Source organism: Bicyclus anynana, chromosome 20 (genome assembly GCF_947172395.1).
Source record: "Bicyclus anynana chromosome 20, ilBicAnyn1.1, whole genome shotgun sequence".
In the NCBI taxonomy this organism is placed as follows: domain Eukaryota; kingdom Metazoa; phylum Arthropoda; class Insecta; order Lepidoptera; family Nymphalidae; genus Bicyclus; species Bicyclus anynana.
Window position 1 is genome coordinate 6,464,449 of NC_069102.1, and position 19,353 is coordinate 6,483,801.

General features: G+C 36.2%; 1 protein-coding gene across 1 annotated transcript in view; it reads right to left on the reverse strand.

The window, feature by feature from the left end:
- Positions 1–126: 126 nt before the first annotated feature.
- LOC112046715 (tyrosine-protein kinase hopscotch) overlaps positions 127–19,353 on the reverse strand; it is a 32,530-nt gene continuing 13,303 nt past the window's right edge. Inside the window, exons 10-22 of the mRNA XM_024083473.2 lie at positions 17,666–17,793; positions 16,507–16,643; positions 15,783–15,980; positions 14,818–14,968; positions 14,059–14,197; positions 12,804–12,878; positions 12,342–12,454; positions 11,829–12,047; positions 10,310–10,462; positions 9,265–9,438; positions 8,115–8,287; positions 7,126–7,275; positions 127–6,540 (exon numbers count right to left, since the gene is read on the reverse strand). Coding sequence (XP_023939241.1) covers positions 6,402–6,540; positions 7,126–7,275; positions 8,115–8,287; positions 9,265–9,438; positions 10,310–10,462; positions 11,829–12,047; positions 12,342–12,454; positions 12,804–12,878; positions 14,059–14,197; positions 14,818–14,968; positions 15,783–15,980; positions 16,507–16,643; positions 17,666–17,793 — 1,949 coding nt within the window. The 3' untranslated portion in view covers positions 127–6,401. The remainder of the gene's footprint in view (positions 6,541–7,125; positions 7,276–8,114; positions 8,288–9,264; positions 9,439–10,309; positions 10,463–11,828; positions 12,048–12,341; positions 12,455–12,803; positions 12,879–14,058; positions 14,198–14,817; positions 14,969–15,782; positions 15,981–16,506; positions 16,644–17,665; positions 17,794–19,353) is intronic.

Sequence of the window (19,353 nt, forward strand, 5' to 3'; positions counted from 1 at the left end):
GCTACAGATAATGAAGGTAAGTAAAATGAAAATGGTTTTTTTTTCGTTCTTAAATATATTCTTTATTTTAATATACATATATATTGAGGCAAAGTTCGATACTAAAGTCCTTACTTTAGAATTAGAATACACATATAACAATAATTCGAACAACATTACTTAGTAATTACGTATCATATAAATTTTCAATGTCAATAGAAGCTTCCAGACAATTTATAAGAACGGTCAAGTTCATATCATTAGAAAGAAAACGCCAGGCGGTATATTTCAACAACTTGTAAAAGTACATTTAAAAAATAATAAAACATTTTGTACCGACTTCATAAAAATATACTTCAGTTGTTTTATTGAAATTATATTGTATCTAAATATTTTTTTGATAATAATTAATCATTGTAGTATTTACCTTCTTGATTTGAAATAGTGATCATCGATCTCCTATTAAAAAGTGGATGCACAATCAGCGACCAATAAATGTCCCCACTCAATAAGTGCCAAATACAACTTCTTGGCACTCAATTCAAGTAGTCGCATTTGCAAATTCAACCTTAAACTCAATTCCGAAGGTTGAATTTGGGATTTTATTGAACAACGGACTATATTTAAAGGCCTTTAGGAATAATTTTCTTTACCAATAATTCTGATACTATCAAAGCAAAATTGGCCAGTTTTTAATTGAAATTTTCTACATGATTGTGCGTCCTTTTATTATAAGAGGTCAAAGACAGTGATGGCAAAATAAAGAGAACAAGTTTTTAACATAAAAACAAGGTTAAAAAAATTCATACCCAGCTTGCGTTTAACAAATTGCGTGATCCGCCGTGATAAAGAACAGAATTATATATCCTAGCCAATGTGGCTAGAATATACACTTCTGGTCTAAAAGAATAGGTACTTGTAGCATATTTTCTATAATTTTTTTTTTCATTATAATAGCGATCCCAGTTAGCGTCTGAATAGTTGTTGGATATTATATGATGTGAAACATGAACGTAACCGGGGCATTGAAGTGCCACCTTCCCAAAATATTTCCTTTTCATGATACATAATTTCTTAAGTATTTTTTCATACATCAAAAACAGTTTAAAGTGATGCAAACAGCAAGATATACTGTAATTTCTAATCTATGGTAAGAGTCAACGCTAAACGATAGAAAGAGTACTTTGGCCTCTTAATAAATTATAATTACTCGTTATTTATTGTAACTTTACATCCATAATATTATTACCACAGTATTTATTTACTATGGTCTGTGGTATTAATTTCAACTTAAATTTTAGAGGTCCTGAAAGTAATCTTATCGTGAATTGGATTTTTTATTATTATGAACTGCGTCACCAACCCAATAAATAAATACCATGCGTTATAGAAGTGTGTTGGAAAATTAGGTAATCTTCGCTAGATTTTATAGATTTGACTACACTGACTCTTAACATCATCAGACTTTCTTAATTTTTGTTGAATTTAAGATGAATTAGAGCAATTAGCAACTGAGCGAGAAGCCAATTATCAAAAGATTACAATCACAATAAAGATACGAAATCTGTGCCAATACTACGGAAGTTCAAGTCTCAAACGAATCACCAACGACAAAGTAATTTGGACCTAAAACACTCAGTTTTAGAGTTCTAACTTTTATGTTCTCGGCCAATTCCTGTAGAAGCAAAAGTGAACTTTAAAATATGAAGGATTAGTTCCATTTTACTGTAACATTAGTGTTTCGTTTGCAAGGTGAAGTCTTGTATGAAAGACCGATTGAGCTTACGTCAAATAAAAGGCAAACATTTTTTTAGCACCGATTAATCAAATGTCAGTCTCTCTTTAACATCACAATACAGACATTGTTCATTTTTCTTCTAAATCCAAATATTTAACTTTTACGTATAAAAAACAATATTACATTATATATAGCTTCAACATTTTGCCAAATTATACACAATTTGCTCGGGTCTACCAATATGTCTATGTTGTCTTTTTTATTTTTTTCATTTCGTATAACGTTAATTCAGTATGGACGGACTTTCCAAGGATTTTTCTATTTTTTAATAATATCTGATATTATAGATGTTATTGGTGTGAATGTGACTACGAGTATAGTCTAAATATTAATTTAAGTAAACACACAATTTTGTGTTTACTTAAATTATATATTTATGTATATATTGTTTTAACACTTCCTAATCACACAATTCGACATTGTACACAATATTTAGGTATTATTTGTTTGAGTAACTTTCGTTGTTTACTACGCGACTAAATGAAATTAAGACAGTTAGCCATCTTTGCCTCAATTCCGACGCTTTAGTGACATCTAATAGTATAAATCTTTGGTCTAACATAGACACATCAGGAGACCCGTTTAAAAATATCCAAAATCATCTAACATTCCTATAACTAATTGTTGTTTAACTAACAACAAATTGCAACCTTAATTTAAACATAAAAACTTATCATATAATATAATAATATTAAAATTAGTTACCTATATAATAAAATTGTATTTCCATAATAACAATATTAAAAGATAATTTAATATCATCTTTGGTAAAATCGAAAATAATGTCCGTTACCATTCTTAAAGTTATCAAATGTCACGTGAACATATTATTAATGTATTTTATATTACGAGTGTTTCAATGTATTTGAAATTAAGTAAAAAATATATACACTGTTTTTTGTTTCGAATTAATTGAAAAATTTTAGGTTTGGTAGTTGAATATCTTGAAAATTTTGAAATAAATCATTTCAAAATTACAAAAAGATATATATTTACAATCCTCTTACCAAGCTCGTTTGTTGGATGTGTCACACGATGCAGTTTAAAAAAGTTTTTTTTTTAAATATTCCATCTTGCCCCCCAGAAGTAACTTTCATATTCAAAAATTTCATATTTCTGAGGTTTTCGGGAAATCTTTAAGTAGAAAGCTAACTTCTGTATTTTTTTCAAAATTTTTAATCTAATATATAAAATTCTCGTGTCGCGGTGTTCGAACTTGAACTCCTCCGAAACGGCTCGACCGATTTTCGTGATCCTTAGCGTGATTGTCGGCCAGGGTGGAGAATCGGCCACATCTATTTTTCATCCCCCTAAATGTTAAGGGTAGTCCACCCCTAAATTTTTTTTTTATTTTTTAGGCAAAATTTTTTGTTTTTATTTTTTTATGACACAGCATACAAAAATACATACAACCCTAAATTTTCACCCCTCTACGATCAACCCTTATATTTTATTTGTTAATTAAAAACTATAATTTTTTTTGGTAAAATTTTTTTTATTTTTTGATGACTTACAATTAGAAAACGGGGTAGGGGTAGGGTAGGGTAGGGGTAGGGTAGGGTAGGAGTAGGGTAGGGGTAGGGTAGGGTAGGGGTAGGGGTAGGGTAGGGGTAGGGTAGCGGTAGTTGAAAGTTTACATCGAGTTTCACGCGGACGAAGTCGCGGGCATCCGCTAGTCTATTTATATTTTATTTCAAAATATTTTTAAAATCCTCATAACAAGACCTTTCATTTGATGTGTCGCATGATGCAATTTGAATTTTTTTTTTGTATTTTCCATCTTGCCCCCCAAAAGTGACCTTCATGTGTCAATTGTTTTTGAAGTGACAACTTCATAAGAGAGGGCAAACCGCTTGGTAAGGTACCGCGTTACAGCGCTACTCTGGCTAGCGGCGTGCGATATCAAATATGTAGATAAATAGTTCAACTCAGATTAGTTTAACCTATCACTTGTGTCGATCGTTTATTATTAAAAAACACGAATATTAGCCATGCCTTCTAAACATAGCTAGTCAATTTTCCTCTAACTAAGCGAAAAGACTTAGGAGTAGTATTATTGACATTAGTCCAACAAAGAAGTTATTAATAATAAAACCATATATAACTTTAAGAATGATATCGAACAAAACTCCTTAAATTTGTATATCTCGAAATAAAAATAACTATACACTAAAATTGACGTCAACACAGTCAAATGAGTGAATTTAGTTGCAATGACACCTAAACTGTGCTAAATTGTCAAGTTGACGTTATTTTTCTGACAATTTTAGTCAAGTTGAGATGTAAACGTACAACTAAATAAGCACCAATTATATAACAATCCTACAAGGCAAGTATATTTAATATAAAAAGTAAAAACAAAATTTATTATTTATGCATAAAAAGAATGATATTATAAATTGCTTCCTCCTCAATAAGATGTAGGTACACTTTTAAAAGTGCAAATTTTGAGAGTTGTGTGTATACGGAGGATAATGAAATATTGTGATTTACACAAAAACTATGTTAAACCCGAAAGTTATATTGTTTATTGTATATCAAGCATCTGATATTTTGTATACATCTATATTAATATTATAAATGCAAAAGTAAGTCTATCTGTTACCTTTTCACGGCTAAACCACTGTACCAATTTGTATGAAATTTAGTATTGAGATAAAGTAAACTTTGAAACTCAGTTTTTTTCAGAACTCAGAAACTTTCAGATCAGATCAGAAAATAGGTTACTTTTTTCCGAAATAATCCACGGATTAAAAAAATCAGATTTTATTATAAATGCAAAAGATTGGATGTTTGTAACCCAATCTTTGGATTTGATGCTTTTTTTCTTTTTCCGCTTTAACCGGTTTTATGCATTATAAAAAAACAATCAATTGATTTATAATCGGGAATAACAATTTTTAACACCATACTTTTAACTGCACAGTATATACATAATATTTTTCGATAATCAAAAACTGACTATGAAATAATTCCTTACAAATAAATTGTATGTGATCTATTTATGCATGGAGGTATTATTACATCTACAAAACCACATGTTCTGTTGTCTCGTCCGATTGCACTTATGTTATTAAAAAAAATCATATATTTACAAATATGTAACGCGAACTAATAAGGCAAATGCGTGAAGGAACGACAAAACACGTAAAAACACTACTAACCAGGGCATGTAGCCAAGTTACGTATCATCTCTATTTCTACAAAAGCTAACGCTTCGAAAACTAAATAGTCAGGTAAAAATATATGGGGATGACATTCATTATGAATAGATCACGTGATCAACCTATCAATCGGATATTTTTTTTTTAAATTTAATTGTATAAAAAACAAAGTATTCCATAAATAGCCATCCCCATAAATTTGACGTTTTTGTGAAGATGTCATATCCATATATTTTTTAGGTTTCGAAGCGTTAGCGTTTGTAGAAAGATAATAACCCCACACCTACACCATGCAAATGAGGACTCAGTTATGCCTATATATTGATACGGTACCCAAAATACGATCAGGAGGATATTATTTAAATGAATCAAAACACGGTTTTTTTGATGGCGTGATGCACATGTCCCATGCCATAAATATGGCGTTATATCAAGTGCGGTCGCTCAACGAAAGATATCAAAATGTTCTGAATGTAAACTACGTTTTTTGTAGTGTTGCCAACTGAAAAAAAATGACGCTAAAATTGTGAATATTTCAATTACATAACATTACGCTTGGCGTTAAAATGACGGTGCGAATAGCTCTCGCCAAACACGCAGAGCGAAATGCATATTGTAAGTAACGCGATCCTGGCATGTAAAAAATATATAAAAATAATTATATTATGTATTATATGTAAAATAAATACCAACGTTTACATAACACAATATTGTATTTTTTTCATTATTTTAATAGTTTATTTTTTTTAATCTAACATTTATATAATATATAATTGACTGACACGCCTGTGAACGGTTTAATCCACAAGCAAAGTCACGCCACGACAAATGACAGAAGTGTAGCGTCAAGTCAACATGGCATCTAGCCATTTTACATCAATTCATGAATGTTAAGGTGCTAACGCTTCAAAAACAAAAAATTGTTGCTTTTTTATAACTGTCGAAGCGATTTTAGAAATCGAATCGAAATGTAACATGGTTAGAGGCCCAGGCAACATATTTATCTACATCTCTTTTAAATGAATTATTATGGCGTCTTTATTTGTCGGTTAATTTGGTTTGAATCATACAGTGCCGTGTGCTTTGATATTTTGACAATATGTTCCTACCTTAATATCTTTCAAAATACTCTTACAATTACTATTTACAGGTGACAACGCGATGCGAATTTTAATATAAAGCATCAGCCGCTTCTTACAAGACCGTTGTACTGAAGCTAGATTTTTTTATGCAAATTCGTTGTAAAAACAGTTCAATAAAATTCATTAATTGACAAAAATATTGTCCGTTTCGTTAAAAATATAGAAAAAATTATTATCACCCATCAATAAACTTATATCTAAAAAATAACTCAAGATCAATGGCATTTGTATCAGCGAGATGTGAATCTCATTCGTCTCAGTAGCAGCTATGTCAAAGGAAATCCAGTCTTATTGCAATGCAATACAGAGCAAAATGGTTCACTTGTATTCGTCCATGAATCTCTTGCAAATGTGCACGAGGTCTATAAACTTCGGTCTAATGTTCGGGTCGAGCGCCCAACAGTCTTTCATCAGGTGTCTGAAAATTTCCGAAGGACATCCTTCTGGTATCTGGAAACTGTAATATGGAATCATTATCACTAGGCCTTTTTAAACATTGATCCAGGTCTGGCTGGTGGGAGGCTTCGGCCATGGCTAGTTACCACTCTACCGACAAAGACGTACCGCCAAGCCATTTAGCGTTCCCGTACGATGTCATGTAGAAACCGAAAGGGGTGTGGATTTTCATCCTCCTCCTAACAAATTAGCCCGCTTCCATCTAAGATTGCATCATCAGTTACCATCAGGTGAGATTGTAGTCAAGGGCTAACTTGTAAAGAATAAAAAAAAGTGTGTAGGCGCGCCTTTTGGCACACGCTCAACTCATGAGCGTTGACGAGTTTTGAAAAAACTCTAGGGTTTACCAAGTTATATTTTTAACAAGCTTATATTAGCTTCACTTTCAACTATGTATAATCTATTCCATCCATCCGTTCAATATGGCGGACGTCCAAGATGGCGGACAGGCTAATTGAAAACTCCTATGATATGGGTATCAAGCGTGTTTTTACTTTTTTAAACTATTCATGTAATTATTTCAACTATATTAGGGTGTAGGGTGAAAGAGGGGGGGAGAGAGAGAGAGAAATAAAGCTTTAGTTACCAGGACGCGCGCTCCCGCGGCCGCTCCACGTCGAATTTGGGCACCTCGTGCCGCGCGCGCGTGAATATCTCCCACGCCGTCACGCCGAACGACCACACGTCGCTCATTGTCGAGAAGTGGTACGGCTTCACCGCTGACTCGGGCGCGTACCTGATTAAAAAAAAATAGTATTGGAAATAAGTAGTCTGAGCAGGATATGACGTCACTCGCTTATCTCGTGTTAGCTCGTCCCGACTCTAGGTGGCGCTGGTTGTTTCCGTGCAGAGTTAAAGTAATTGGACGGAGGCCGTGGCAGTGTTCGGGTGGTGGTCTATTCGCCAACATATCTCGTGAAGTAATTATAAGGAGTTAGGCACAGAGAATCTCACTTTACCTCGAGTAGTGATTTTTGTTTTGTTTTGAATGTATTTTGATATAATGCTCAGTTTGTAAGGGATTAGTTATAGTGACATCATGAAACAGTTGAACTATAGACCAACATGGCCGACATGCGTTTTGGCTCGTATTGTCAAAAACATATTTTAAAACTAAAATTTTCATGTAATCACATATCAAAAAATATGAAAAAAAAATAGGACGATAATAAACTACTTAAGACCATTTAACAAAAAAGTGTCAACTAGCCTATTAATGTGTTTCTTAAACATAAATATGCTTGGAGGCTGAGAGTAGTGTTTACCAACAAAGAAATTAGAAATGAAGGTAGAAAACGCGTGTCATTTCATAACTTATTTATTTTAAATTATGTATGGTTTGTTTATTAAATGTTATATAAAATATATTAACCATATCTAATTGTTCTAAGCTTATTAATTCATTTTCATTACTATAAGAACAAGTTAATTATAATTATTATTAGGAGTAAAATTACTAGTGATTTATACCCTCATTTTTAATTTGTTTGTTGGTAAACAGTACCAAGAAAGGCTAGTTTGCCTACCAATTACTTAAAAGCAATACTTAACTGCCCCAGTCATACTAATACTCACCAATTGATGGGCAGCAACCTCTCAGTCTTGATGCGGTACGCGCTCTCCTCCTTCGGTATGATCCTCGCGAGGCCGAAGTCGGATATTTTCACGTGATACTTGTTCACCACCAGGATATTCCTCGTCGCCAAGTCACGATGCACTACGTTTTTGGCTGACACATGGTCCATACCCTAAAATACACATTTTGGGTAACAAACTTTTTAGTGTCCTTCAGACAAAAATGGATTCTATCAGATTTATAAAAATAATTTATTATGTAACACGTGATATAACGTCGGAGCATGCCCGACAAGTTTCGAACTCATACAGGACCCTTAATCATGAGCTGGTATATGCAGCACGATCCCAACAGATTCATAATTTCGAAAAATTAACCGGGTTTCATAATAAATAAATGAAAATGAATAACACTCAGGATAGTTTAAATTCTAAAAAGTTTCGAATCTATTTAATTTTTTTGTAAAATTTGTTACTTTTTAGAGTAATATACATTGTCAAAACAAGCACCTTGCAAGAGTAACGGCTTCCGTGGCGCAGTGGTGTGCGCGGTGGATTTACAAGATGAAGGTCCTGGGTTCAATCCCCGCGGTTGGGTCGATTGAGCTTTTCTAAATTAGTCCAGGTTTAGCAGGTGGGAGGCTTCGGCCGTGGCTAGTTACCACCCTACCGGCAAAAACGTACCGCCAAGCGATTTAGCGTTCCGGTACGATGTCGTGTAGTGTGTGTCGAGTCGAGTTGATAACTTGTAAAGAATATTTGATAAAAAGTAAGATGGAAGTGGCAAACCATCGCCTATATTAGACCAACACATAAAAAGACAGAAACCATCGATTTCCTATTAAAAAGTGGATGCACAATCAGCGATCAAAAACCGTCTCCACTCAATGAGTGCCAAACACAACTTCTTGGCACTCACTTCAAGTAGTCGCATTTGCAAATTCAACCTTTAACTCAGTCCTTAAGGTTGAATTTGCTCTAAATTTGGGATTTTAGTGGTCTACTAAAGGGCTTTAGGTATAATTTTATTTACCAATAATTCTAAAAATAATAAAGCAAAAATGGCCTGTTTGTAAGTGGAATTTTCTACATGATTGTGCATCCTTTAATTATAAGACGTCAATGCCAGAAACACATAATTAAAACTCACCGTAGCTATGTCTTTGGCGTACTTAATCAAATGGGATATTCGTAGTTTGTCGCCCTGGAACTTGAGGTAGTAGTTGAGAGAGCCTTCCTCCAAATACTCCATCACTATGAGCACGTCCGACCCGTGGTCCCACGAATAGCCAAGGATCTCCACTATGTTTATGTGTTGTAGCGACTAGAAAAAAAATCATTATCACGGCTCACTGCTGATCTCGAGTCTCCTCTCAGAATGAGGGGGGTTAGACCAATAGTCCACCACGATAGTCCATTCCGGATTGAATTAAGATAATTCTCTGGTATGCAGGTTTCCTCACGATGTTATCCTTCACCGTTTGAGACACGTGATATTTAATTTCTTAAAATGCACACAACTGAAACGTTGGAGGAGCATGTCACAGACCAGATTCGAACCCACACCCTCGGAATCGGAGGCAGAGGTCATATCCACTGGGCTATCACGACTCTCAGAAAAGAAAAGAAATAGTGTTTTTTTTTTTAACGATAACTTATTTATTATCTCTTAAGCAGCAACAATGTTACATATTCATTTTCTTTCTACAATCGCTGGGTAAAATTTCAATTAAATTAAATTTTAAATTAATTTTATGATTTAATAAATTTGTAAATAAAGTAGAATTATTATTAATAATTTAATTAAAAAAACGAGTGTACTTTAGACCACACGACTAAAGTAAAACTTATTTCAAAGATAAAAAACAGCGCCATCTATGAGCCTTAGACGTAACATCGCAACAGATTCCTGAAGCGTACAAAAAGGGATTGTTTCAAAGTTCTCTAAGAACGCCATCTACTATTAGTTTAAAATAACAAACACTGTTTCACTATGCCTGTAGATGGCAGAACGCATCACAAAAGCCTAGCCCGATTACATTTTTTGTAACGCGTTATGTATGTTAACAAGTTACTCTCCAAATCAAGCGTGACTAAAGAAGATTTATTTCAAAAATTATGGTATTTAACACATCTTCAATGGGTGTACGTACGTTGTACTATTTTTACAGCAGGTATATTAAAAGTTAAGTTACCTTCATAATTTCGAGTTCGTTTTTGAAATCCTCGTATAAACTACCATTTCGTTCTGACTCCTGTCGCGTCAACTTCTTAATAGCTACTTCTTTTCTTTGAGATTCCTGGTTGTCACGCTCCATCCAGCCCTTGAAGACATGTCCGTAATTACCCTATAACATGATTTTTTAATTAATTATATGAGTGACACTGCCGTATTAAAAAATAACTGCCTCATCGGTCAAGTGGTTAGCCTATGTGACTTTGGATCATGGAGTTATGGGTTTAACATGCGTCCATGACATATTATACTCGTATTGTAACGCACATCCTCGGCCTAGTCAACTGAGTTATGAAATATAGATTTCTCTATTCCGTAAAATGTCCATTCCCGGCCCAAATCTACCCTAACCACCCAGCAGTTTCCTTATATTTAAATCAAATCTTGATAATTCTACTTTGATATTCATCATTATTTTATCAAAAAAAGTTTGCTACAACGTTTTATGACATTTTTAATTTGTCCACAACGGGAAAAAGCTAAGATCGTTGACCATACAGTCTAAGTTTTACGATATTTTTTTCTAGACTTATGATTGTTTTTTTTTTGTTCGTTTTCTTGTTTGTTGCTTGTTGATAACAGAAAAAAATAATACAGCTGCAAATGTTACTTCGCCGCTTTGGTACACCGGCGAACATTTTGCTTTAGAAGAGTGATAAAAAGAATGTATTTTTCTTCAAGAAACATACTTTTATTGAGTCAATTAATTAACCAGATCCTTATTTATACATCATATTATCATATCCAAATACTTTTATACGGGGGTATACCTGAATTCACTGGGCCGTTGTATGGGCCGGTGATGGGCATTCCCCTTTTCAAGTAGCAGCCTACCCGCGTTTACGGTACAGCGCCGGCCTGAAGTAAATTTTAGAATGGAGCGAGATTCAAATATTGCGCCACTCCTGTTTGCTCATAATAATATATACCTATACCAATCATTGTGAATGCAAAGTAAGTATGGATTGTGAAGATCTCTACCATACTCTGGAGTGACCACATTCTCTGGAGTGACCAACATTCTTTACTATTTAGGCGCCATCTAGGATTTGGCGCGTGGACGGCTCTGTTCGCCGTATGGGCGGGCCGGCCCTGCTACGGCACTCTCACTGCTGGTGCCGTTTCTGCTGCTGATACCTCAGACCAACTATTGTACAGGACCTGCCTCGCTATACGTTAATTTTCTGTCAAAGTATATGATCAACGATCTAATGCGATTATAATAACTGTCTCTATATCATCGATGTTTCATAGTCGTAATCGTGTTCGTCGGTTAAAGAGCTCCGTAAAAATACCTTTTTGTGTAGTTGAATAAAGTAAAAAACGGGTAAAAACTTATAATTTAGTAAAAGATATATGCCAAATCTAAGCTCGTTTTCCTTAGAAAATGACAGGAAATTTCGTTTGTGAATATGGGTGCGATACTGGTCCTTCTATATTTGGTCTGAGGCTGATACTGATGACGAGGAGGTACTCACGCTGCCGATCTTCTTGGTGATGGTGACGAGGTAGGTCTTGCCCTGCGACACGATGGACTCCATGAGGCGCGGCGCCGCCAGCGCGCAGTCGTCGGGCGTGTCGGCGCCGCCCGCGCCGCCCGCGCTGCTGCTGCTGCGGCGGGCGAGCATCTCGTTGCGTAGCGCGTACGTCAGTGCGTTCATGTTCTCTAACGAGTTGGAGCTTTTGTTGTCCGCGAACTGAAAGGGTTTACAATTATCAATTATTGTAATCAGTTCGGTCATCTGCTCTCGACTCATACCAACTATTGTATAGGACCTGCCTCGCTAGACGTTACTTTTCTGTCAAAGTATATGATCAATGATCTAATGCGATTATAAAAGCTGTCTCTATAGAATCGATGTTAAATAGTTGTAATCGCGTTCGTCGGTTAAAGAGCTCTGTAAAAATACCTTTTTGTGTAGTTGAATAGTGTAAAAAACTGATAAAAACTTCTAGTTTAGTATAAAATAGTGAACACTGACAAAACTTACCGGATTATCATATTGATCTGACATCGTGCCGTTCATAGAAGCTGCACTGCTGTCCATAGAAATAAGCGACTTGTTGCTGCCCGCATCGCTTTCGCTCGGGATAAACCTATCGCCTAAAACAATACAGGTGAATGATAGACTGTTTCTAAGAAATATACCAATATCTCACAGGAACGTGGATTCCAACCGTGTCACATGAAATCACGAGTGATCTCACACATCCTAAAGTCCCAATGACCCTTTAACCTGAGGTCAAACTCTCACAGGAGACGCCCTTAAACAAACCTCAGGTTCAACACAGGTTCATCAAAATCTCCCACCTACGATCGATTCTTGACCTTGGTATAACAATTAGCCCGTCACCGGATAACTAGGATCCAACATGTTAAGAAAAGTATATCAAAAACACAATCAGAAAAACGAGAAGTACTTTGAACCTATTATAGGTCCGTAAAAACTTACTTGAAACTGTTTCTGCATGTTCCATATGGTCTAAAGATATCTTTGGTTCCTCATATTCGTGTAATGGCATATATTCTGAAAAACAAAATTATTTTGGATCATTAATACATCTGGCCACTTTTAGTGATATAATTTCCTTCTATTCCATGTGTTTTAAGATTTTTATCCTTGTTAAAGAAATTTTTGTCATTTGCAAAACAATAGAAATAGGTGTTTTAGCTTTTGGCGGAAATTCTTATATTCTTTGACGTACCGCCAAGCGTTAGTGTTCTGGTACGATGTCGTGTAGAAACCGAAAGGTGTGTGGATTTTTATCCTCCGCCTTACAAGTTAGCCCGCTTCCATCTTAGACTGCATCATCACTTACCATCAGGTGAGATTGCAGTCAAAGGGCTAACTTATAATAGAATTAAAAAAAAATTCTAATGCTATTTTCCGCTAAAAACCAACGAATCCAAGCGTCGACGGACTCCTAAGGACGTTTCCAAAACCGAAACATCCTCAAGAGATGTTTACTCGACGATGTTCAGCACTCCACTAATTCGGTTTCGGACTGAAATGTATGTAGATTGTCTGTCACATCTTAGTGAATTTTGATTTCGGATTCGGATTCGTAGCTCTTATGACAGAGAATAACTATTATTTAATTCAACTGATCAAGTTCAGTTTTATTGGTTGATTGACAATCGAGGACCTCCCAAAACGGCTGACTATCAGCTGTATCGACTCGAGTCAATTTATTTCAAACGCTGAAAAGGGGGAAGCTATTAAGCTATAAAGTCCGGCCGCTCAGAGATTGCGTTTCTGACAGTGATCGTGATCAAAATGGGACAAACATATTCAATTACAATTGCCTCGTTATTGTGTCTCATCACTACAAAGACAAACAGTTGGCTAAAGCTTGAAACAGCGCAGTTCAACAACTTTATACGCCAGTGTGCCTAGTGGGAGTTTTCAATATTTTCATGCTGTTACTATCACGTTGACGTTTACGCAAATTTATATGGAATTGAAACAGTTGTGCAGTAGTGCCATTAGATGGCGCTGTTTCAATTCCTTAGAAATTCGCGTTTACGTTACGTGACAGTAACAGTATCAAATTGCCTGAAAAACGCCCCATACAAAGTTACATCTGTTCGAAGTTACGTCGCCCATTCGATCACGATCTATCAGAAACAATCTCTGAGCGGCCGGACTTTATAAATCCTTGCTCCGTGCCCTGAAGGGTCAGCCCCCAGGGTAAGAGATACGGTACCTCTGTGCAGCATGTGGTTCATGTCTCGCATGATCTCTTGCGGCCGCAGCGGGTCGCTCTGCCAGCACTGCCGCATGAGCGCCCACACCTCGCTCGGACAGCGCGCCGGCCGCAGCAGACGATCGCCCATTTCATAGCTCTACAATGGGTAATATGACAAGGTTTGAATATATTGATTTTTATGATACATTCGAGTAAATAAGGTCAATGTTAATTAATTTATACATAAAAAGCAAAGATTGTCTGGGTATTTGCTAAATAAATAGGATTATAAAATTTCAAATCTATTAAAAATCTTTTATCGTAATTAGATGAAAATTCATACAGTTTTAGCTTCCTTACATTAAATGTGACATTTTAATAATATGAACTATAAACATAAACGCACAAATAACAAAGATATTAGTAATTTTGTTTGACCGCCCATACAATTGTATGGGCGTTCTTTAGAATTCTGCTTAACTTTCTTTTTAAATATACACTCGTACATCGACATAGTTTGAAATTATTTTTCGAAATAAATCGAAAAAACGTAGTGAACGGTGACGCACTAAAACGCTGAATAAACAACTTAATGAGATGGTATGGGAGAAAGAATAAGACTACCCTCAGATAAGAATAAAAAAAATTACAAGATTTTAATCCGAAATCTGGCATTAGAAATATATAAACCCTCATCTGTTATTTATTTGGGAATAAGTCCGAATATTCGAAGACTTTCGTCTGCATACACTAAAAAGTATGTCAAAAGTATCTCACCCTAGCAGTCAGCACGGGATTAGTGTTGCAGGGCGAGTGTCCATAGGAGAACACTTCCCACAGCGTGGTGGCGAAGGCCCAGATGTCACCGACCACCGACCTCCTCGCTAGACTCATGTCCGCGAAGAACTCCACTGGCATCCAATGGACACTGTAACAATAGTTGGTAGTTTTTAAAATCTTAGTTAAACTAAAGGAGACTCGCGATCAACACATCATCTTAATGCAAAGCTGGAATCTCGTTCTAGAATTAGAAGCATAGGAATAGTCTGAAATTCCGTTCCCGACGGGAATAACGGGATAAAAAGTGCAAGTGCCATTCCAGCTTTTCTATATCGGTGTCAAAATTTCATCTAGCTCGGGTAAGTTGATGCAGAACTTTGTATACCAGGCTAGTTTCTTTACATCCTTGCTTGAGACCTAATTTATTCTACCTAGATGAAAACTGCATTAATATCTGTTCAGTAGGTCAAGAGACTACTCTAAATTTTTGGTGATTTTATTCCAGTCCAGACACTTATAGATACTCTCTTATATATTTTACTAAAGCCAACTCGTCTTCTATATTGGTGAATATAAAAAAGGTTATATTGAGCTAACCTTATAAGATAGACATAATATATTGTCACGGACTTTTTTTAGAACTTTTAAAGGGCAACAATTCTGCCATACATTTTTGTAAAACTTGAACCGTTTACGCGGCGCACGCAGCATTAGCTCTGAATAGGAAAAAAAATCCCCCGATTTTGAAACATTCTTCATTGGTGCTCCACTCCTATTGGTCTTAGCGTGATAATTTAAAGCCTATAGCCTCGATAAATGGCATATCTAACACTAAAAGAATTTTTCAAATCGGACCAGTAGTTCCTGAGATTAGCGTGTTCAATCAAACAAACAAACTCTTTATAATATTAGTATTAGGATAGATATCTTTTTTTATTTTATTTGATAGATTAAATACTTACTCTAACGGTGTATACTGTCTCAGGGTGGGTCCCGACAACTTGACAGTGATCCGGTCGGCCTGGTGCGCGGACAGCAGCAGCCTCCTGCAGCGAATGCTGCCGTGGACTATGCCGGCCTCGGAGAGATCCCACAGCGCTCTCGCTAAATTTGCCGCTACTTTCTTTAAGTGTATCGGTTTCACGATTTCTTCGTTCTCCCTAAAATTATTTTTAAAAGATATAATACTTATAAAGGTTACTGTGCCATGGGAGAAACTATTCAGTAAAATTGAATAAATATAATTTTTAACAAATGAACCAACTAAAAATGGCTATAAATACAGTAAAAATGGATCTGAGAGAAATATGTACCAGCAAAATATTTTTGTAACCAGCTTAAAGACCTGAGCCTCATTGGACTACAGCAATTAAAATATTAAAATTGATATACAAAGCTGCTGTATTTTTTGTAATGTTATTTTGTATGAAGATACAAACTTCGAATTACTTTAAGTACTAACTACTTTAAATAGTTCACTTATAGGAGCCGAAGGGCAAAACTATTTTTTTTTTAACTAAAAAAAATAAGTTATGCGGTTCGGCTCGTATAAGTGGATTTGTCAACACCTTGAAGTTATGGGAAATACTCCCGAGCAACCCGTATAATCGTTTTCAACTGCCTCGTTGGTTACGTGGACAATGAGGTCCAAGGTTCGAATCCTGGGACAGGAAATATAAAACATACCTGAGGTAAACATCGAAGGGTCCATACGGCAGGAACTCCAACACCATAGCGGTGGGTGAACTGAGCGTCACTCCGTACAACCTCACTATGGAGCTCGACTGAACGCACGCCCACTTGCTCGCCAACTCGATAAAATCCTTGAAAAGTTATTTTCTTATTAAATTCATTGATGAATAGAAACAGTCAAAAAAAGATTCGACAACCTCTCTGTCACAGTTAGTAATGTGTGGGTCTCAACAGAGAGTTTATGATTGTATATTTTCTAAATTGGCTAGTTAGGTAGGTCAAATTTCGAGAAAGAGGTGAGCCGCCGAATCCAGCTCGGCTGGGCAGCGTTCAGGAAACTCCGCGACGTCTGGGTGCCTAATAGCAGTTTTCAATGTTTTCACACTGTGACGATCGCGTAACCGTAAACGCTAATTTCTAAGGAATTGAAACAGCGCCATCTAGTGGCACTACTGCACAACTGTTTCAATCCCTTAGAAATTCGCGTTTGCGGTTACATTGAAAACTCCCACTAGGCACACTGTACGTCCTAGTGTCTGAAGACGAAAGTCTTTAAACAGTGCGTGTTGCCAGTGTTGACCGGAACTGAAACTTGGTCGCTAACTATGGGCTTTATTAGAAGGCTCAGAGTCACTCAGCGGGCGATGGAGCGAGCTTATGCGAGCGAGCGTATGCTTCGCTGGTTTCTGGCGGCACGAGACCGCTTTGTTTGGACTGCTGGACATCTGCATGGAAGTCCATGCAAGAGACATGGATGGACATCTACTGTCATCGGCTGGTAATGATAAATTGGCTCAGATCAGCTGGCCTATTCACTACTTTGGTCTTTATAAACTACCTTAATAAAATAAACAGTAAATCAACTGAGAAATGTCATCTACCTACTGTATGATATCAATAGGCACCCAATGACATTTTTTACATACAATCTAAATGGTATATGGTAATGGTACTACTGCTATTTTAGATTTAGTGATATTGCAATCTTACATTGTTTAAATTTTTTTCGCACAACACACGAAACAAAACTCACACAAAATAAAATTTAGCTCATTAAATCCTTTTTAAAACAAATGTTTTTTTTAAATTTGAATCTTTTTTTAATATATTTTACACCGGCAATATTACTATGATGAAAAGATTCAATGCTTACTTTCAAGTAGTCGGCGGCTCGGTCCCTCTGAAGAGTCTTAAATGCGACTAGCAACTTCTTAGTCTCATCAAGCCTCCACAGCGCCTTGTACGTCGCTGTTATGTTCTCAGAACCGACCTTTTCGGAGCCTGCGAAACACGAAATTTATACGATATTAGATACAAGCGGACGCCCGCGACTTTGTCCGCGTGGAATTCAGTTTTTCACAAATCCCGCGGGAACCATGGATTTTTCCGGGATAAAAAGTAACCTATGTGTTAATTCAGAGTAAAATCTATTTCCATTTCAAATTTCAGCCAAATCGCTTCAGTAGCCGCAGCGTAAAAGAGGAACAAACTAGGGATTGCAATTGCTGGATCCAGCATACACCAATCCAGCTGGATCCAGCGCCTTTTTAAACATGCTGGATCCAGCATACATCTTGATCCAGCGATGCGGATCCGCAAACGTATAAATTTCTATTGTTTAGTTTTGAGTTGTCAACAATTATCAACAATTATGCTACGCTCATGGTATCCTGTTGGCTGTGGTGGACGTGCTATATAAGAAGAAACCTCATAAGGAAGTAGAACAAGCCGCAACAGATGAAAGTGATGAATGCGAAGACGAAGAGATGAAGCGATGAACGATGGCTTGGCAGTTACAGTAGAACGAACATTAGTGGACTCTAGTGAATTAATTCCACGATACAGCGCACTGCTCATGAAAGTACGCAAAGTTGTAAAAATTTTCAAAAAATCACCCACCAAAGATGATTTATTTTTGCAAAAATATGTTAAGGAAGATAAAGGTAAAGAACTAAGTCTGATTCTTGATTGCCGCACGAGATGGAACATTTTGCTCAGTATGCTGGAACGTTTCTACAACCTAAAAGTTTGCATCGATAAAGCATTGATAGACGTCGGTTCTGAAATAAAATTTTCCGGCGATGAATGCTCAATAATCAATGAGTTGATTGTCACCGTTGAAACTGGCTGTAGAAGCTCTTTGCAGAAGATAGTCCACATTGTTAACTGCTGACACAACCCTGAAATTTGTCTTAGACAAGCTAAATAACCAGGGCACTTCCCTAAGCGCCGAGCTAGCTGAAGCACTACGCAACAGAATCGCAGAACGACGCCTCTCCGAAGTTACTGGTACGTTAGTGTACTTAAAAAATCCAAAAAACTATGAAGAAGCAGTAAAAAATCCTGGCTATTTTCCATTGCCAAAAAAGAATGCGATGCGGCAGGAGATAAAAACATTGTTAAAACGAGTAAATAAACAATATATTGTAGAGCCGGTGCAAGAAGATACCATGGAGATAGAAGAAGATCGTGTAGATGATGACGCAGAACCCGTTAAAATGACTTTAGAGCTAGAGCTTGAGATAGAATTAAGTTCTTAAGAAGAGAGAAAGAGAACTTTAATAAACAAAAGCCGGTGTAAAAAAACAAAGTGGTCAATTAGATTACGAAAAGATCCTGAAAAAAGAAATGAGCGTTTATGAGAGCGAAGGAGTGCGAGGTGAACATTTATCAATGGTTTATGAGTATTTTATGACCTTAAAACCGACCAGTGTAGAGGCCGAAAGGGCATTTTTAGCAGCCGGCTACATATGCAGTTCTGTGCGAAGCAGGTTGGGAGATAAGACTATACATAAAATTTGTTTTCTAAGGTCTTACTTTCAGAGAATTCAAAAAAAGAAG